At 39.7% G+C, this 16,041-nt stretch overlaps 1 protein-coding gene across 2 annotated transcripts in view; it reads right to left on the reverse strand.

Annotated features, from left to right (window-relative positions):
* VWF (von Willebrand factor) overlaps nt 1–16,041 on the reverse strand; it is a 202,486-nt gene that overhangs the window by 104,175 nt on the left and 82,270 nt on the right. For both annotated transcript variants that reach the window (XM_027838876.1, XM_027838875.1), the window contains exons 16-18: nt 8,788–9,028; nt 5,806–5,900; nt 855–1,015 (exon numbers count right to left, since the gene is read on the reverse strand). In XM_027838876.1, coding sequence (XP_027694677.1) covers nt 855–1,015; nt 5,806–5,900; nt 8,788–9,028 — 497 coding nt within the window. The remainder of the gene's footprint in view (nt 1–854; nt 1,016–5,805; nt 5,901–8,787; nt 9,029–16,041) is intronic.

Consider the following 16,041-nt stretch of genomic DNA (forward strand, 5'->3'; position numbering starts at 1 on the left):
TAGAGAGTAAAGACAAGGAGACCCCATAGGATGCTTTCGTGTCAATTCAGGGAAGTGGAATTTTGGGCTTGTGTTAGGGTAGAAGCCAAGAGAAGAGAGGAGATAAGAGAGGGCTGGAGGTGACAAATGGTGAGAAGGAAAATTTGACAGGACTCCATAATTGAGTAAATATAAGAGGTGAAGAAAAGGTTAAGATGGCACCAGTTTTCCAACTTGGTATAAACGGTGAATGGTTGTCACTGACAAACATTGTTAAGTCAAGAACAGGTTTAGAGGGAAAGATAATAAGCTCAACTTTGCAAATCTTGAGGTATTCTGAAGTTTAAGGTGCTGGTGGTACATTATTGGCAACTGGCAATATGATTCTGGAGTTCAGAAGAGAGTTCAGAGCTATAAATAGAGAATAGAGAGTGATCTGCAAGAGGTGTAAAGCCAAAGGAGTGAATGAGATTTCCAAGGGAGAGAACCGGGGGGGGGGGGGGGGCTAAGGATGTAATCTTAAGAAATGTCCCTATTTAGTATTTAAGAAGAAAATGTAGAAGTAAAGAAAAGATGGGGAAAGACTGGTTAGAGAGATAGGAGGAGAATCAAGAGAGTAGGTGTTCTCTTAATTCTAAGTATCCAGTAGGAAGAAGAAGTCAACTATCTCAAATGCTTTTTTCTTTATTTGCTTCTCATTACTCATCTCACAAATCTTGGAATGTCAGTGTTGGAAGGAACCTGAGAGATAATCTCGCTTCACCAAATCCTCAAGTTCCAGCTGGTTGTACTTATCAGGATGATAAGGTGGAAAGAATAAGAGAGACATATCAAATCCATTCCTTCCCCTAGCCACAAATGAAATGCCACCTTACCATTCCTGGAGGACAGAGGCAGCCAGAGACACACTTATGGCTAACATGCTCCAAATCATAGTTCTGACAGGTCTTGGCATTTTCAATCCCTTCAGCTTGCGGGTTGTCAGCAGGACACACAAACTTGACCATGGGGGGCGGGCAACTTAGGCTCCTTTTGACTTGGAAACAAAAAAATCAGAATTTTGATTAGATGGGCTTATCTGCAACTGCTGACCCCGTCCAGCCTGGAGCAAGCAAACGAAGGGACAAGACTGGATGATCTGAGGTCTCCTCCAGTGTTCCGTGATTTCTCATAGATGGGCTGGCTACAGAACAACATTAGGCCCTAGCCCGATAGAGAGTATATAAGAAGGCTCTGACTAGGGTAGAACTTTGCCTCTGTATCAGGCTAGTCTTATTTCTGTAAGGTCAATCAGGGCCACCTTGACCAAGAACAACTCAGATATCTTCTTTTGTGTCTGGGCTTTCTCAATCAGTGTCCTCTCTGGGCACTGGATTTAGGGAGTGTCCACATTTCTATGGCTTTCACTTTAGGTTTTATATCCTCGTGTTTGTGAAATAGTTTCCTTTTTTCAGCTGTCCAAGTTACCTTGTTCCTTGCTCTTGACTAGAAAGGACATATTTAATCTGGAGAATTTAGGTTTAGCAACAGAAACACAAGCAATCAGCTACTGCCATCCACTTATCCTTTTGTACGCTACTCCCAAAAGATTTCTCTGAGACTCTGATTATTGATGACATGTACCTATGCTCCTTTCTCCCTGCACTGGGTTCCTAATATGCTACCTATTCTTCCTCCTTTTCACTTTCTTATTTTCCTGACTCCAATATTGATCTAGGGAAGACTGTTCTACTACCACCCTCAACTCCAATATGACAGGAAGTAGGACCTACTTATCAGAATGCCTTTCAGACAACATTCAACCTGAAAAGGGGCTGGGTCTTGGAGTTAATTAACTTTCCTCTTCTATATGTTTATCTCTGTTTTTTGTCTCAGTCTCTGTATCTCTGTCTGTATGTCTGTCCTTACCCCTTCTTTGTCCCCCTTTTTGTTTCTCTCTCTGTCCTTCCTTTCCTCCCCCAATCCTCATTTCTTTTCCATGGATTCAATTAACATGTCTATGCAGTTGACTTCCAGTTTATATAAAGAATCATAAAATCATCAATTTAGAGGTGAAAAGCACTCTGGTGGTCATCTAGTCCAATCTCCTCATTTTATAGACAGGGAAACTAAGGCTCAGGAGCATTAAATGATTTGCCTACGATTACATGAGGAGAAGGAGTAGAACCAGAATTTGAACTAAGGTCCACAGTCTCCAAATCCATCATTATTTATACTGCCCCACAATGCTGTACATCTCTAGACCTCTCTAATTTCAGTCCTATATTTGTTGTCGGTGGTTATTTGGTTATTTCAGTCACATCCAACTCTTTGTTCTCCATTTGGGCTTTTCTTGGCAAAGATGCTGGAGTGGTTTGCCATTTCCTTCTCCAGCTCATTTTACAGATAAGGAAACTGAGGCAAATAGGGTTAAATGACTTGCCTAGGATCACAAAATCAGTAAGTGTCTGAGGCCAGGTTTAAACTCAGAAAGATGAGTTTTCCTGACTCCAGGCTAGGCACTCTATCCACTGAGCCACCTAATTGCCTACTGATTGCCTGTTGGACATTTACAAATAGACTTTCTGATGCCATCTCTTATTCAGCACATCTAAAACAGGGCTCATTATCTTTCTCCAAAATTCACCTCTCTCCTAAACTTCCCACTTCTACTAAGGATACCACTATCTTTCCAAACACCCAGGTCCTCAACCTCAATCACAGAGGCATCTTCAATTCTTCCCTCTCCCTTTCCCCACCATATCCAATCAATTGCCAGATTTTCTGAGTTCTTTCCTCACATTATCCCTAGTAGCCAACCAATCAATCAAAAAGTACTTAAGTGCTACTACATGCCAGATATACAATCTGCTATTTTGACTTTTTTGTATATCACGGTGTTCTAGAATTTGCAACTAGACTATCACCAGGAGAAAATTATCATCATCATCATCATCATCATCATCATCATCATCATTATTTTAAAGATGGGCATTTGTGTCTGAGAGTAACTTGGAAATGTTGAAAATGTTGTCCAATTTCCCAGCTGCAGCCTATTCCACTCTCATTCTCTTTTTCAATTCTGGACCCCACTCAATGTCTATTTGTTATGTCTGTTCAAGATGGGCTAACTCAATGTACTGGCCATTATAACAGACTCAATTACAATTACAATCCTCCTTATTAGATTGCAAGCTCCTTGAGGGCAGAAGCCCTCAAGGTTCTTTAATGTCTTTTGCCTCTTTTTGTAATTCTAATGCTTAGCACAGTGCCTGGCACATAGTAGACACTTAATAAATGTTTATTGATTAACTGCTTGATTGAGCTCAATGTAATGTCCATAATGGGCATTCTTTATCAATTTGGTTTTTCTCATGTAGATTATTAAATGTCTGATCTCTTTTGAATAGTAGTATATCTCACTGAGGATGTTCTGTAGCATACAGGAGATTGCTACAATCAATACCATGTCATTTAGAAACCATAGCATGGGGGCAGCTAGGTGGCACAGTATATAGAGCACCAGCCCTGAAGTCAGGAGGACCTGAGTTCAAATCCGTCCTCAGACCAAACACTTGACACTTACTAGCTGTGTGACCCTGGACAAGTCACTCAACCCCAGTTGCCTAAAAAAAAAAGAAAGAAAGAAAGAAACCATAGTATTTCGAGGCCTTCACCATCCATAGGGAATAACTCTTCCATTTGGGCTCTGAATAGTTGATTATGTCTGTTTTATCTCACTTAATATTGATAATTACAGGGTAAGAATGATTGAGGAAAATCATAAATAGGGGCAGCAAGGGGGCACAGTAGATAGAATACCAGCCCCGAAGTCAGGAGGACCTGAGTCCAAATCCAGTCTCACTCACATAACACTCACTAGCTGTGTGACTCTGGGCAAGTCACTTAACCCCAACTGCCTCACCAAAAAAAAAAAAGAAAATCATAAATATTATTTTTGCCAAAAAGGGGGAAGAAGGATAGAATGTCAGTAATTGCTGATCAATATGCCTATTTTCTCATCTTTTTGATTAAAATATGAGAAGAAAGAGGTTTTGCAAATTATTTTCTGTATCAGACCACATTCACAGTCATACAGATTGACTAAAAGGTATAGAAATTACAGGATACAAAATCTCACCATGTTTATTGTTTTGGTTTTTTTAAGGACTAGCAGCCATGCAAATGCAGCCATTATCTCTCAAACACAGGTTAAGAATATACAAGATTGTTTGATAGATCCAATCACAAGGGAAATTCTGTTTGATCATTTTTTTCTTCCAGTTTTATTGCTGAGGTCTCAGGAGTTGAATTCTAGGTCTCCTCTACTCTGGGATCAAATGGAGCTAAGAATGTTTCGTTGCCCTGGGTGTCTTTCTTTTGCTCTGGACCACTGCTTTCTTTAGAGGCAGCTAGATGTCTCAGTAGATAGAGCGCTGGGCCTGGAGTCAGCAAGACCTAAGTTCAAATGTGGCCTCAGATACTTACTATCTCTGTGACCCTGGGCAAGACAGTTAACCTCGATTTGACCCTCTCCACTGGAAGAAGAAATGGCAAACCACTCCAGTTTGCCAAGAAAACCCATGAATTATATGGTCCAAGGGGTCATGAAGAATCAGACACAACTGAACAACACCTCTTTTCTCAGGGTCAGACTAAGTGGGAGCGGCTTTCCCTTCACCAAGGACATTGAGGTTCCTCCCTTCCCTCTGTGACTGGTCTTAGTTAAAGCCCTTTTCTTGGGAAGAAAGAAGGCCTTTTCTTCAAACTTCAATTAAGTCAGAAGTTAACCTTCTCTGGTTGAATAGACCTATTTGAAACCTTTTACTGATTTGGGGGGGGAGGGGCAGGAATTAGAGAGAAGGAACTTTTTATTTCTCACTAAATTGCGGTCCTCTTCTATAACCAACTAAGGCCCACCTGCTCATCCTCCTTCTTTTTTCCCCTCTAAAAGCAACAGGCAGCCAGGTAGCCAAGCAGTCAGGTAGCCAGAGCTAAATTTTGTTTGTCTGTTTGTTTAGGTGGTTGTTCGGTTTTTTGCCTCTTCCAGATGAAGTTATTCTCTTAGCTCTTAGAAATTCTTTCACCTTCACTTTCATCTCTCAAAGGACCTGTTATGTAAGCTGTATGGAATCGGGTTTTTATTTCATGCAGTAGTAGGGCTGAGCCATACCATTTCCTTCTATCCTGCCATCTCGGCCTCCTCTATGGCAATCCCATAGCCAAGTTTATATTTATTACCCTGAATGCTTGTAGGAACACTGGAGTCAATGTTACCTTTCTTCAGAGAAACCTAGGTATGAGCTAAACCAAAAGTACATTAGATTTTCCTAGAACAACACTGGTGCAAGGAACCAAAAGAGAGAAAATTACCTTCTTGGGGTCAGCCTCCAGTATTTAATCCAGTATATATGAGTGCAGAGTCCTTGGGGTACCCTGGGCCACAGATTACATTATGATTTCACTAACAAGCTTTAATGCAATTACATGGAAAATGCCATCTCCATCGTTCCCCTCTGACTACCCAAAAGAAATCTTACTTTTGTCTCAGTTTTCTAGACACACCTATAGACACAGAGCACACACAAATTAGTACAATGAGGGGTCTGGCCACTGATTACTCAGGGCTCAGAGTATGGGAAGTATGCTCTGCTTACTGACTTTACTTCTTACATTTCTTCAGGTTGGTTTACCAAGTCTCCTTGTGAATCAGGGAGCAGGCAGAACCTGCCCTGCCTGCTCTGAGGACTGGGCCCTCATTGGCCAGTCCCTCTAGTACATGCAGATAATCCGGTAAATGAGGGCAAACAAAGACGCACTCACTCACCACAGTCTAGCTGTACTCACTTCGAGAAGATGGGCGACTGTCAAAAATAACATCTGGCAACAGGCCACCAGGAAGTCCACTGGTACTACAATGCATAAAACCATTTTCACAGTAGCTGCAGAAAAAAAAAAAAAAAAACATTTAAATCCTTCCCAAAATGGAATAAGTAGACAGGTCACATGCACTCTGATTTTTAACCAAGAGGCTATAAAAACCTCTCCCCCAGAATCCACCCCCTCACTAACAAAATAAACAGGGCTCAGTGTTTCAAAGGAATCTCAAAGAAGACCTGGTCTGACTTCTAGTCTTAATCTTTATTAGCCAATCTGACTTTGCAAATTGGATTCAAAACACTTCTCAGGCACAAAGGTTTTTACTGGCATCCATCATATTTACTAATACCACACCCACTAGTTCTCCCAAGAGTTGTTTGAGAATGAATAAGTGAATCGCTACAAAGAGACAGAAAGTTCTCTTTGCTGAAAAAAAAAAAAAAAAGAAGAAGGTGGGGTAACAGGGACTATAGAATTCCTACAAGCATTCAAGGTAATAAATACAAACTTTTTTATTAATTTATTTTGATTTATCAATAATCACTTCCATACGCTTTTGAGTTTAAAATTTTCTCCCCCTTCCTCCCCACCACCCTCACCAAGATGGCGCACAATCTGATATAGGCTATACATTTACATTTATATTAAACATATTTTCACATTAGTGATGAGTAAGTAAAAATTAAAACCAATAGGAGGAACCATCAGAAAAAGGAAACGAAACTCAATAGAAGAGAAAAAGAAGTAGCAATTCAACTTCCATAGTTCTTTTTTTTGATGTGAATAGCATTTTCCATCACAAGGCCTCTGGAGATGTCTTAGATCCTTGTATTGCTGGGAAGGGTTAAGTTTATCAATATTAGTCATCAAACAACATGGCTGTTATTGTGTACAACATTGTCTTGATTCTGCTCACTTCACTGCATCAGACCATACAAGTCTTTCCAGGTTTTTCTGAAGTCAGCCTGTTCATCATTTCTTATAGCACAATAGTATTCCATCACATTCATATACCACAACTTGCTCAGCCATTCCCCAATTGATGGGCATCCTCTCAATTTCCAATTCTTTGCCACCACAAAAAGAGCTGCTATGAATATTTTTGTACATGTGGGTCACTTTCCCATTTGTATGATCTCTTTGGGATATAGCCCTAGGAGTGCTATAGCTGGGTCAAAGGGTATGCACATTCTTATAGCCCTTTGGGCATAGTTCTAAATTGCTCTTCAAAATGGTTGGATCATTTCACAACTCCACCAACAATGCATTAGTGTTCCAATTTTCCAACACTTATCTTTTTCCTGTTTTGTCATGTTGGCCATTCTAATAGGTGTGATGTGGTACCTCAGAGCTGTTTTGATTTGCATTTCTCTAATCAATAGTGATTTAGAGTATTTTTTCATATGACTATAGATGGTTTTAATTTCTTCATCTGAGAACTGTCTGTTCATATCCTTTGACCATTTATCAGTTGGGGAATGGCTTGTATTCTTATAAATTTGACTTAATTCTCTATATATTTTAGAAATGAGGCCCTTATCAGAGAGACTGGTTGTAAAAATTCTTTCCCAATTTTCTACCTTCCTTCTAATCTAAGTTGCATTGGCTTTGTTTGTGCAAAAATTTTTCAATTTAATGTAATCAAAATTATCCATTTTGTTTTTCATAATGTTCTCTATCTCCTGTTTGGTGATGAATTCTTCTGTTCTCCATAGATCTGATAGGTAAACTATTCCTTGCTCTCCCAGTTTGCTTATAGTATCAGCCTTTATATCTAAATCATGAACCCATTTTGACTTTATTTTGGTATACAGTGTGAGATTTTGGTCTATGCCTAGTTTCTGCCATACTCTTTTCCAGTTTTCCCAGCAGTTTTTTTTCAAAGAGTGGGTTCTTATCTCAGAAGCTGGGGTCTTTGGGTTTATCAAATAATAGATTACTATAGTCATTGACTACTCTGTCTTGCATATTTAACCTATTCCACTGATCCACCACTCTATTTCTTAGCCAGTACCAAGCAGTTTTGATGATTGCTGCTTTATAATACAATTTAAGATCTGGAATTGGAAGGCCACCTTCCAATAAATACAAACTTTTGAGAAGTGAAGGGAAGGCAAGAGAAGGGAAGGAAAGGAAAGGGAAGGGAAAATACAGGCTTGTCTCCAAAAGACTGTGTGTTGAAATACAAAGCATTGGACAAAGACAAAACACAAGGGAAACACCCAGAAAGTGAGGAGAAAGGACAGCAAGTTTTATAGCCCTCTGGGCATAGTTCCAAAGTGCTCTCCAGAATGGTTGAATCAGTTCACAACTCCACCAACAGTGCATTAATGTCTCATTTTTCCCACATTCCCTCCACCATTTGTCATTTTCCTTTTCTTCCCTATTAGCCAGTCTAATAGGTATGAGGTAGTACCTCAGAATTATTTTAATTTGCATTTCTCCAATCAATGGTGAGTCAGAGCATTTTTTCATTTGGCTATAGATAGCCATATGATTACTTCATCTGAAAACTATTCGTATCTTTTGATCATTTATCGACTGGGGAACGGTTCTTATCTTTTATAAATTTGACTCAGGTCTCTATATGTTTGAGAAACGAGGCCTTTATCAGACAAATTTGCTTTGAAAAAATTTTTTCACAGTTCCCACTGTATTTCTTTCCATCATATCCCCCCCCCCATCTCTGTCTATTCTATTCTTTCTGTCCTTTCACCCTGGCCCTCCTCAAATGTTTTGCTTCTGACTACCCCCTCCCCCAATCCACCTTCCTTCTATGACAACCCCCTTCTCTTATTCCCTTTCCCTTCTACTTTCCTGTAGGGTAAGATAGATTTCTATGCCCAATTGTGAACTCAGGATTTCCTGACTAGAAGCCCAATATCCTATCTAGATTGGGCTAGACAAGCTCTAAGATTCCCTCCCATGATGCTACCATTAGGCACTCACCACATGGTGTGATGGTCTGAGAAGATATCTTCAGGCTGAAAGATCTCACCATCATAATAACAGGGGCACTGGGCTTTGGGCACACAGTTCCTCTTCTCATCCGTGTACAGCCCAGGAGGACAAAAACAGCCCTCAAGGCAGACCTCACTGCATTCCATGTCTGGATAGGAGAGGGAATGGCAGGTCTGATTGCAGGGAGTCCCACACTGCTGATACACCTGGCCCTCTGGACAAGTTAATGCTGGAGAAGAGAAAGAAGAAAATAAGAATGAGGGATTTGGTCTTGGCATTTGTGATGGTGGGGGAGGAATGTTCCATATGTACCCTCCTCCCTAGATTTAGATGCATCATTACCTGCAGCCATGATGAAAAAGCCCCTTCCCCAGTCTATGTGTATTGACACTCTACCTCTTTCCACTATACACAGTTACCGTACACATGTTGGAATGAATAAGAATTTTGAAGATGCTGTTTTTATCATTAGCTGGGTACACCTGATACATCATCAGAATAATGGATAAAGAGAAAGACCGAGGTAGGGTTGCTCAAGGAAGCATAGGGAGAAACTGTGGGAGGGAGGGGGAGAATGAAAGAGTATAGTGTAGACTTGGTCCCAGGAGTTTTCCTTTAGATTAAGTACCAAAGTTTATTGTTGTTCAGTTGTTCCAGACTCTTTGTGACCACATATGGTATTTTCTTGGCAAAGATACTGGAGTAATTTGCCATGTCCTTCGCCAGGACAAAGGAAGAAACTGAGGTAAACAGGGTTAAGTGACTTGCCCAGGGTCACACAGCTAGCCAGATTTGAGCTCATGAAAATGAGTTCCTGATTCCAGGGCTCTATTTCCATGCTACCTAGCGCCCCAAGTACAAACTTAAGAATTAACTAATTGGCCTGGTAGAGACTATAAAAGTGAGACTAGTTTATTAGGCTTTCCAGGTGAGCTAAATAACAAAGCTTTCTATCTATAATTCACCTATCTGCATCTAACTGAAGCTCTCAAATTCCTTTGCAGGTCAGGTGATAACACTACTGGGCCATGATTCCCAGAGGGGGAGAATGAGAGGCAAAATGTTGTAAGGTATAGAGAGCTGACCTAACAATCAGAAGACCTGGGTTCATAGCCTGCCTCTGATACATACAGGCTTGTATGACTGAATAAATCACTTTATCTCCCAGCGCCGCCCACCTCAGGGAGCTCAAAAAGACCCCCCAAGTTGCAGAGCAGATGCAGATATGCCTTGATAGAGGGAGTTCCCACTACCAATAAAATCACAAGTCCAGTGCCCCTCACAAAAGAGCAGTTTACAAACAAGGTCCTGACACACAGTCTGCAGTTTTTAGTTCTGAAGAGAAGGGACAACCTCCCAGCCACTTCCCTCCCGCCTTCTGCTGTCTAACTATTTGGGATGGGAGGGACTACAATGAAATACTTTAAGGTCTCAGAGAAGCCCAGCTTCAAACACAGTGTCCAGGGTTGGGCTCTGGCATTCTGGGAAACCACAACACCCCTCAGACCTGCGAGTCATGGTGTGTAGCAATCAGGCTTAGGGATGCCCCTTAAGCAAACGCTTTGGACAAGTATAAACAGCAACGGTTTCTCTTAATTAGCACAGAGACAACATTGTGGGGGAGTGGAAGAAAGTCCACTTAATTAGCCTTATTTGAACATGTCCCAGCTTAGGAGTCTCAACTGAGGTGCACCGTAAGGTACATCAAGGTCTTTTGTAACTCTAAGGTAATACATGAAGGTGAATACTTCCCAAGGTACTGTTATTTGCAGTATAGTTTTTTTTTTTCCCTTTGCTCAGTGTGAAAGAGCTCTTTGCTTCCAAATTGGTCATTTCAGGCTGGCTGAAACCCACAAAAAAAGCAAACGCTTTCTGTAGCAAAATCAGGTTACTGCAGCAGGGGAGTGTTTACTCATTCATTCATTCATTCATTCATTCATTGAACAAACATTTATTAAACTCTTGCTGTGTTCAGAACCCTGTACTAGGCCTTGGGGGGAAAAAGTTTAACTAAGGCAGTCCCTGTGGAGAAAAGACAAATATACTATTATAATATTGTGATATTGGAGGAGTCAGAATGTGTAATGGATAGAAGGCCAGCCTCAGAATCAGAAAGTCCTGGATTTAAGCCAGAAGTATGCTGGTAAATGTTCAACAACTGGGCTTGAGGGAGAGGGCAAGGGGTGGGGGGTGAGGGAGATATGTATATACAAACACTTTTGACTTTAATCTGCATTATTAATACTTTTTAATAATACTTTTTAAATTCTAAACATTCACCAAAACAACAAATCAAGGCCTGATTTTTATCTAATGCCCATTTCTGAGCTGTAAATGCTCCCACTGAAAACGTAATGGGCATTCTGCAGATTTGAACCTTAATTCTGACAAATAGGAGCTGATTAACAAGTCAACCTCAATGCCCCCCAGGCAATTCCTTAGGATTATAAATTGGTAAGGAACTGTAGCTCTGCCAGGGTGAAGGGAATTTCCCCAGATGAGTCCCCCCACCAATGAGATCACAGGTCCAAACCAAATATAACCATATTACATAACATTACATAAATGCATTAGAGTGCTGTCTGAGGGGAAGTCATTAGGAAGGATGAGGGAAAGTAAAGGACATTTTCATGGGGGAGGTGACATTTAAATTGGACTTTATAAAGGCTGGGTAGGAATTCAGTTGGCAAGGAGGAAGAGGAAGGACATTAGTAACAATTCCATCCAAAGCAGAGAGAGAGACACGTATTTAGGGAAATAGAAATTGCTCTATTTTTTGTCTAGGGGGCAGAGTGTAGGAAAGAGAATGATAATTAGACATAAGGTTAGAAAGACAGGTAGCATCAAATTATGAAGAGCTTTGAATGCCAAATAAAAGGGTCCAAAATTTTCTTAGGAGGAAACACAGGGAGATCATTGTCAATGTTCAACAAGGAATTCTCCAAGACACCTAGGAAAATTTCTGCTAGAAAGAAAGAGAGCCCTTTGTTCTCTCCTGACTGATCTGCCCTGCCTGACCTGAGGAAGCATGATGCAGTGGGGAAAGCTGCTTTGGGAGTCAGATGGCCCAGGTTTAGCTCCCTGCTCTGCCATTTACAAACAGTGTGATTTGGGGCAAGTCACAACCTCTCTAAACCTCAGGATCCTCATCTATAAAATGAAGGGGTTGGCCTAGAACAGTCTAAGGTCTCTCTTCCAGGACTATGATCCTAAAATTCCTTCAGTTTAAGAATGTATGGTTACTTTTATCTGTCAGGTATCACTTAGGTTAGATGGTCTCTATGCCCAAAGGGCTATAAAACTGGGCATACTCTTTGATCCAGCAATACCACTGTTAAATCAATAGCTCAAAGACATCAAAAAATGGGGGGAGGGAAAGACCTATTTGTATAAAAATACTCATAGTAGCTCTTTGTAGTGGCTAAGAACTGGAAATCAAGGTGATGCCCATCAGTTGGGAAATGGCTGAACAAGCTGTTATATGTGATTGTGATGGAATGTTATTGTGCTATAAGAAATGACAAGCAGGATTACTTCAGAAAAACCTGGAAAAACTTACATGAACTGATACAGAGTGAAGTGAGCAGAACCAGGAGAACATTGTATATGGTAACAGCATTATTGTATGATGAAGAATTCTCAGTAATACAATGATCCAAGACTTATGATGAAGCATGCTATCCACCACTAGAGAAAAAACTAACATTGTCTGAACACAGACTGAAGCATGCTATTTTTCACTTTCTTTTTTCTTTCATTCTTTTTTTTTATTCGAGTCTTCCAATACAAAAATGACTGATGTAGAAATATTTTATATGATTGCACATGCATAACCTATATTGGATTGCTTACCATCTCAGGGAGGAGAGAGGGAAGAAGGGAGAGAGGGAGGGAAGGATAGAATTTGGAACTCAAAAACTTTTTTTAAAAAATGTTTTAAAATTATTTTAACATGATATTTGGGAAAACATAAAATATTGTTTTTTTAAAAATTAGACGGCCTCAATCGAAGGGAAGGGACTCTTCCAACTCTGAGATCTTTTTGAATACGGAGTAGATATGACTTCTGCCTCTCCTATTCTCCCTTCCTTTGAGTCTTATGTTTAACAGGTCAAAGTAGGACAGGGACAAACTAAGATGCCCCTGGAGGGGTGGGGGTCAGAACTTGAGGGAAGGGGAAGAAAAGAAAGGCATAAGAGGGAAGGACTACCTAGGCACTAAGCTTTTAAGTACACTGTAGTCACAAAGAGAAGAGATACCTTTATGTCTTTCTCAAACAACATGAGAAACAAAATGTGACTCAAACAACCAATGTTTACACCTCCCCCTTTCCCAACCCAAAGCTTCTCATCCATCTCTATTCCCCACTTAGAAAGGTTACACTGGGTGCTCCTTCTTGGTAGAGATAAAGATGAATATGACAGAGGACACAGCAGATTAAATAGAGCAGGAAGATTCAGAGGAAAGGTTTGAAGGTATGGGAAAAGGAAGGCTGGTATTCTTGGATTCTAACCACTGAAAGGCACCCTTGTTCAAAGATATGCTCATGGGCTTGTCTCAGGGAACCACTAACCATTAAGGTCAGAAGAGCTCAGAGAGGGTGAGGTATTTTACTTCTTCAAACTGCTTTCCCCACTTTGATCTAGCAATACTACTAGACTCTAAAGAAGAAAAGAACCCATGTGTATACAAAATATTCATAGCAGCTCTTTTTTGTGGTGACAAAGAACTAGAAACTAAGAAAGTACCAAAAATTAAGAGAGAATCACTTTAGGGTTGTTCAGGTTGAACAAACTATATATATAAATGTAATGGAACACTATTGTGCAGTAAGAAATTATGAAAGGAAGAGTTTTAGAGAAACTTGGGATGACTTATATGAACTGATGCAGAGTAAAGTGAACACAATCAGAAGAATAATTTACATAACTACAATATTATAAAGATGAACAGCTTTGAAAAAATGCAATGACTGAACAAAACTGATGATGAAACTTGCTGAAAAGTCTATCACCTCTCCTGAAAGAGAGGTGAGACTCAGGGTACAAAATGAGACATATTTTTTCCACATGGCCTAGGTAAGAATTTGTTTTGCTTGTCTATGTGTATTTGTCAAAAAAAGGGGGGGGGTTGTTTTTCTTTCCTTTCTTTTTCTGCATCAGTGGAGAGGCATTAAGAAGAAGAGAAAATAGATTTTTGTTAATATAAAATCATCTATTTGGCATTCCAAGCCATCTATAATCTGGTCTCCTACCTTTCCATTCTTCTTATGTGTTACACCTTTGAACATACTCTGAGATCCACCTTAATTCTATTGCCTTCCCTTTGTCCAATTTATCCTGTGTACATCTTGTTTGTGCATAGTCATTTACGTGTTGTCTCCCCCATTAGACTGTAAGCTCCTTGAGAACAAGAATTGTCTTTTGCCTTTCTTTGTCTCCCGAGTGCCTAGCACAGTGCCTGGCATGTACTAGACACTTAATAAATGATTATTGACTGACTGACTGACCTAAATGTCCAACTGATACTGAATTAGAAAATAGATTGATGCCAATCTGATGTAAGAATAGCTTGCATTTTAATGAAAATGTTTATCTTATCAGATCTTCCTAATAGATTTTAGAATAGCTGCTTCAAACTATGAAATTAATTAACATTGACAATACCTAGATTACTCACATCAAAGTCTTCCCTCATGAATATCTGAATATTCATGAAATAATAGACAGTCTAAACTGTCAGCCAGTGCTTTCCAAATCTGAATAGACTCATCCAAGAATTGTTTTTTTGTATTTAAAACATGAATATTCTGATTCACTGAAGAATTATCACGTGAAAAAAGGTAATTTGGACTCTGAATTCTAATTTATTTAATTTATAGATTCTAAGGGGAAGCATATCTTTTCTGTGTAATTAAACTTTTATATTTGATTAAAAAGAAATTTAGTGGAAAAGCCTACTAAGCTTTGAGAAATAATGCTTTGAACAGAAGGAAGTTGAAAAGGAGGCAAAAATTAAAAGGGCAATTTTGTTATTACCATGTTAAATTTAATATATATTTTTAAATCGATACCTAACAAAAGTTCATAATTTTGTCTACAATACTCTTTTCTGATAAAGCAAACATATAACCCTAGTCAAAACTTACCTCCTGCAGAAACCTCTCTTTATTTAAATCCATCTTATTCTGATCACTCCCCAGAACTTATTTACTCAATGTGTTATTCAAACCTTACATTGCTGAACAAACACTCAAAAAATTGGACATCAATTCATCTCCCATTTGCTCTCTGTGTCTGGCCTCTCTAATTAGCTTCCTAGCTCCTAGGGGAAGGAACTACAGCAGGTATTTTTTAATGATTTCTCTCCTTCCCCCAACACACAAAGAGCTATTTAAACTTAAGCTACTATCGCTTAAAAATACACTAAGACTTTTAGGACAGCCTGTACAGTGTTCTGGGGCAGCTAGATGGTACAGTGGATAGAGTGTTGAGCCTACAGTCAGGAAGACCTGAGTTCAAATCCAGCCTCAGACACTAACTGGCTGTATGACTCTGGGCAAGTCACATAACCCCATTTGCCTCAGTTCCTCATCTGTAAAATGAGTTGGAGAAGGAAAGGCCAAGAAAACTCCAATGGAGTTACAAAGAATCAGACACGACTGAAACAACTCAACAACACATAGTGTTCTAAACATACTAGACATTCAATTCAAATTCAGTTCAAAAGTCAAGATGCAGTGATCACTGTCACTGTTTGAAAAGTCACAGGATCAGGCTGAAAAGGACCACAGATGAGGAACTGAGGCCCCCCCAAAAACGAAGAGATTTGCTATGATCCCATATCTAGTAAATGGCAAAGTCAAGTTAAAATTGAGTTTGATTCTCTAATTTCAAACTCAGTGCTCTATTCATTATATTAACATATGTCTTGGCAATCCCTGTTCAGCTCCCAGGAATTCTCTAAAATCTTCAATCAGGGTCCAAAAGGCATAAGACAGATATTCTCTCTAGGCTACTGACTGGTGACCATTCAATAAAAATGATTATTCTCTAGTTTTAAATGGTCACAATCTAGTTATAGGAGCAAATACAGTCATGGAGGTGAGTATCAACTGGCAAGTCTAAGATAAAACTATGAAAGAATAGACAGTTTCCCCCATCTTTCCCCATCTCCTTCAGTTCTAATTCACTTTCCAATTTGATTCCCACATCAGGCACAAGATGGCACTAGACACAGGGA

The sequence above is a fragment of the Vombatus ursinus genome, unplaced genomic scaffold, assembly GCF_900497805.2.
Source record: "Vombatus ursinus unplaced genomic scaffold, bare-nosed wombat genome assembly UNPS02014830.1, whole genome shotgun sequence".
NCBI classification, from domain to species: Eukaryota; Metazoa; Chordata; class Mammalia; order Diprotodontia; family Vombatidae; genus Vombatus; species Vombatus ursinus.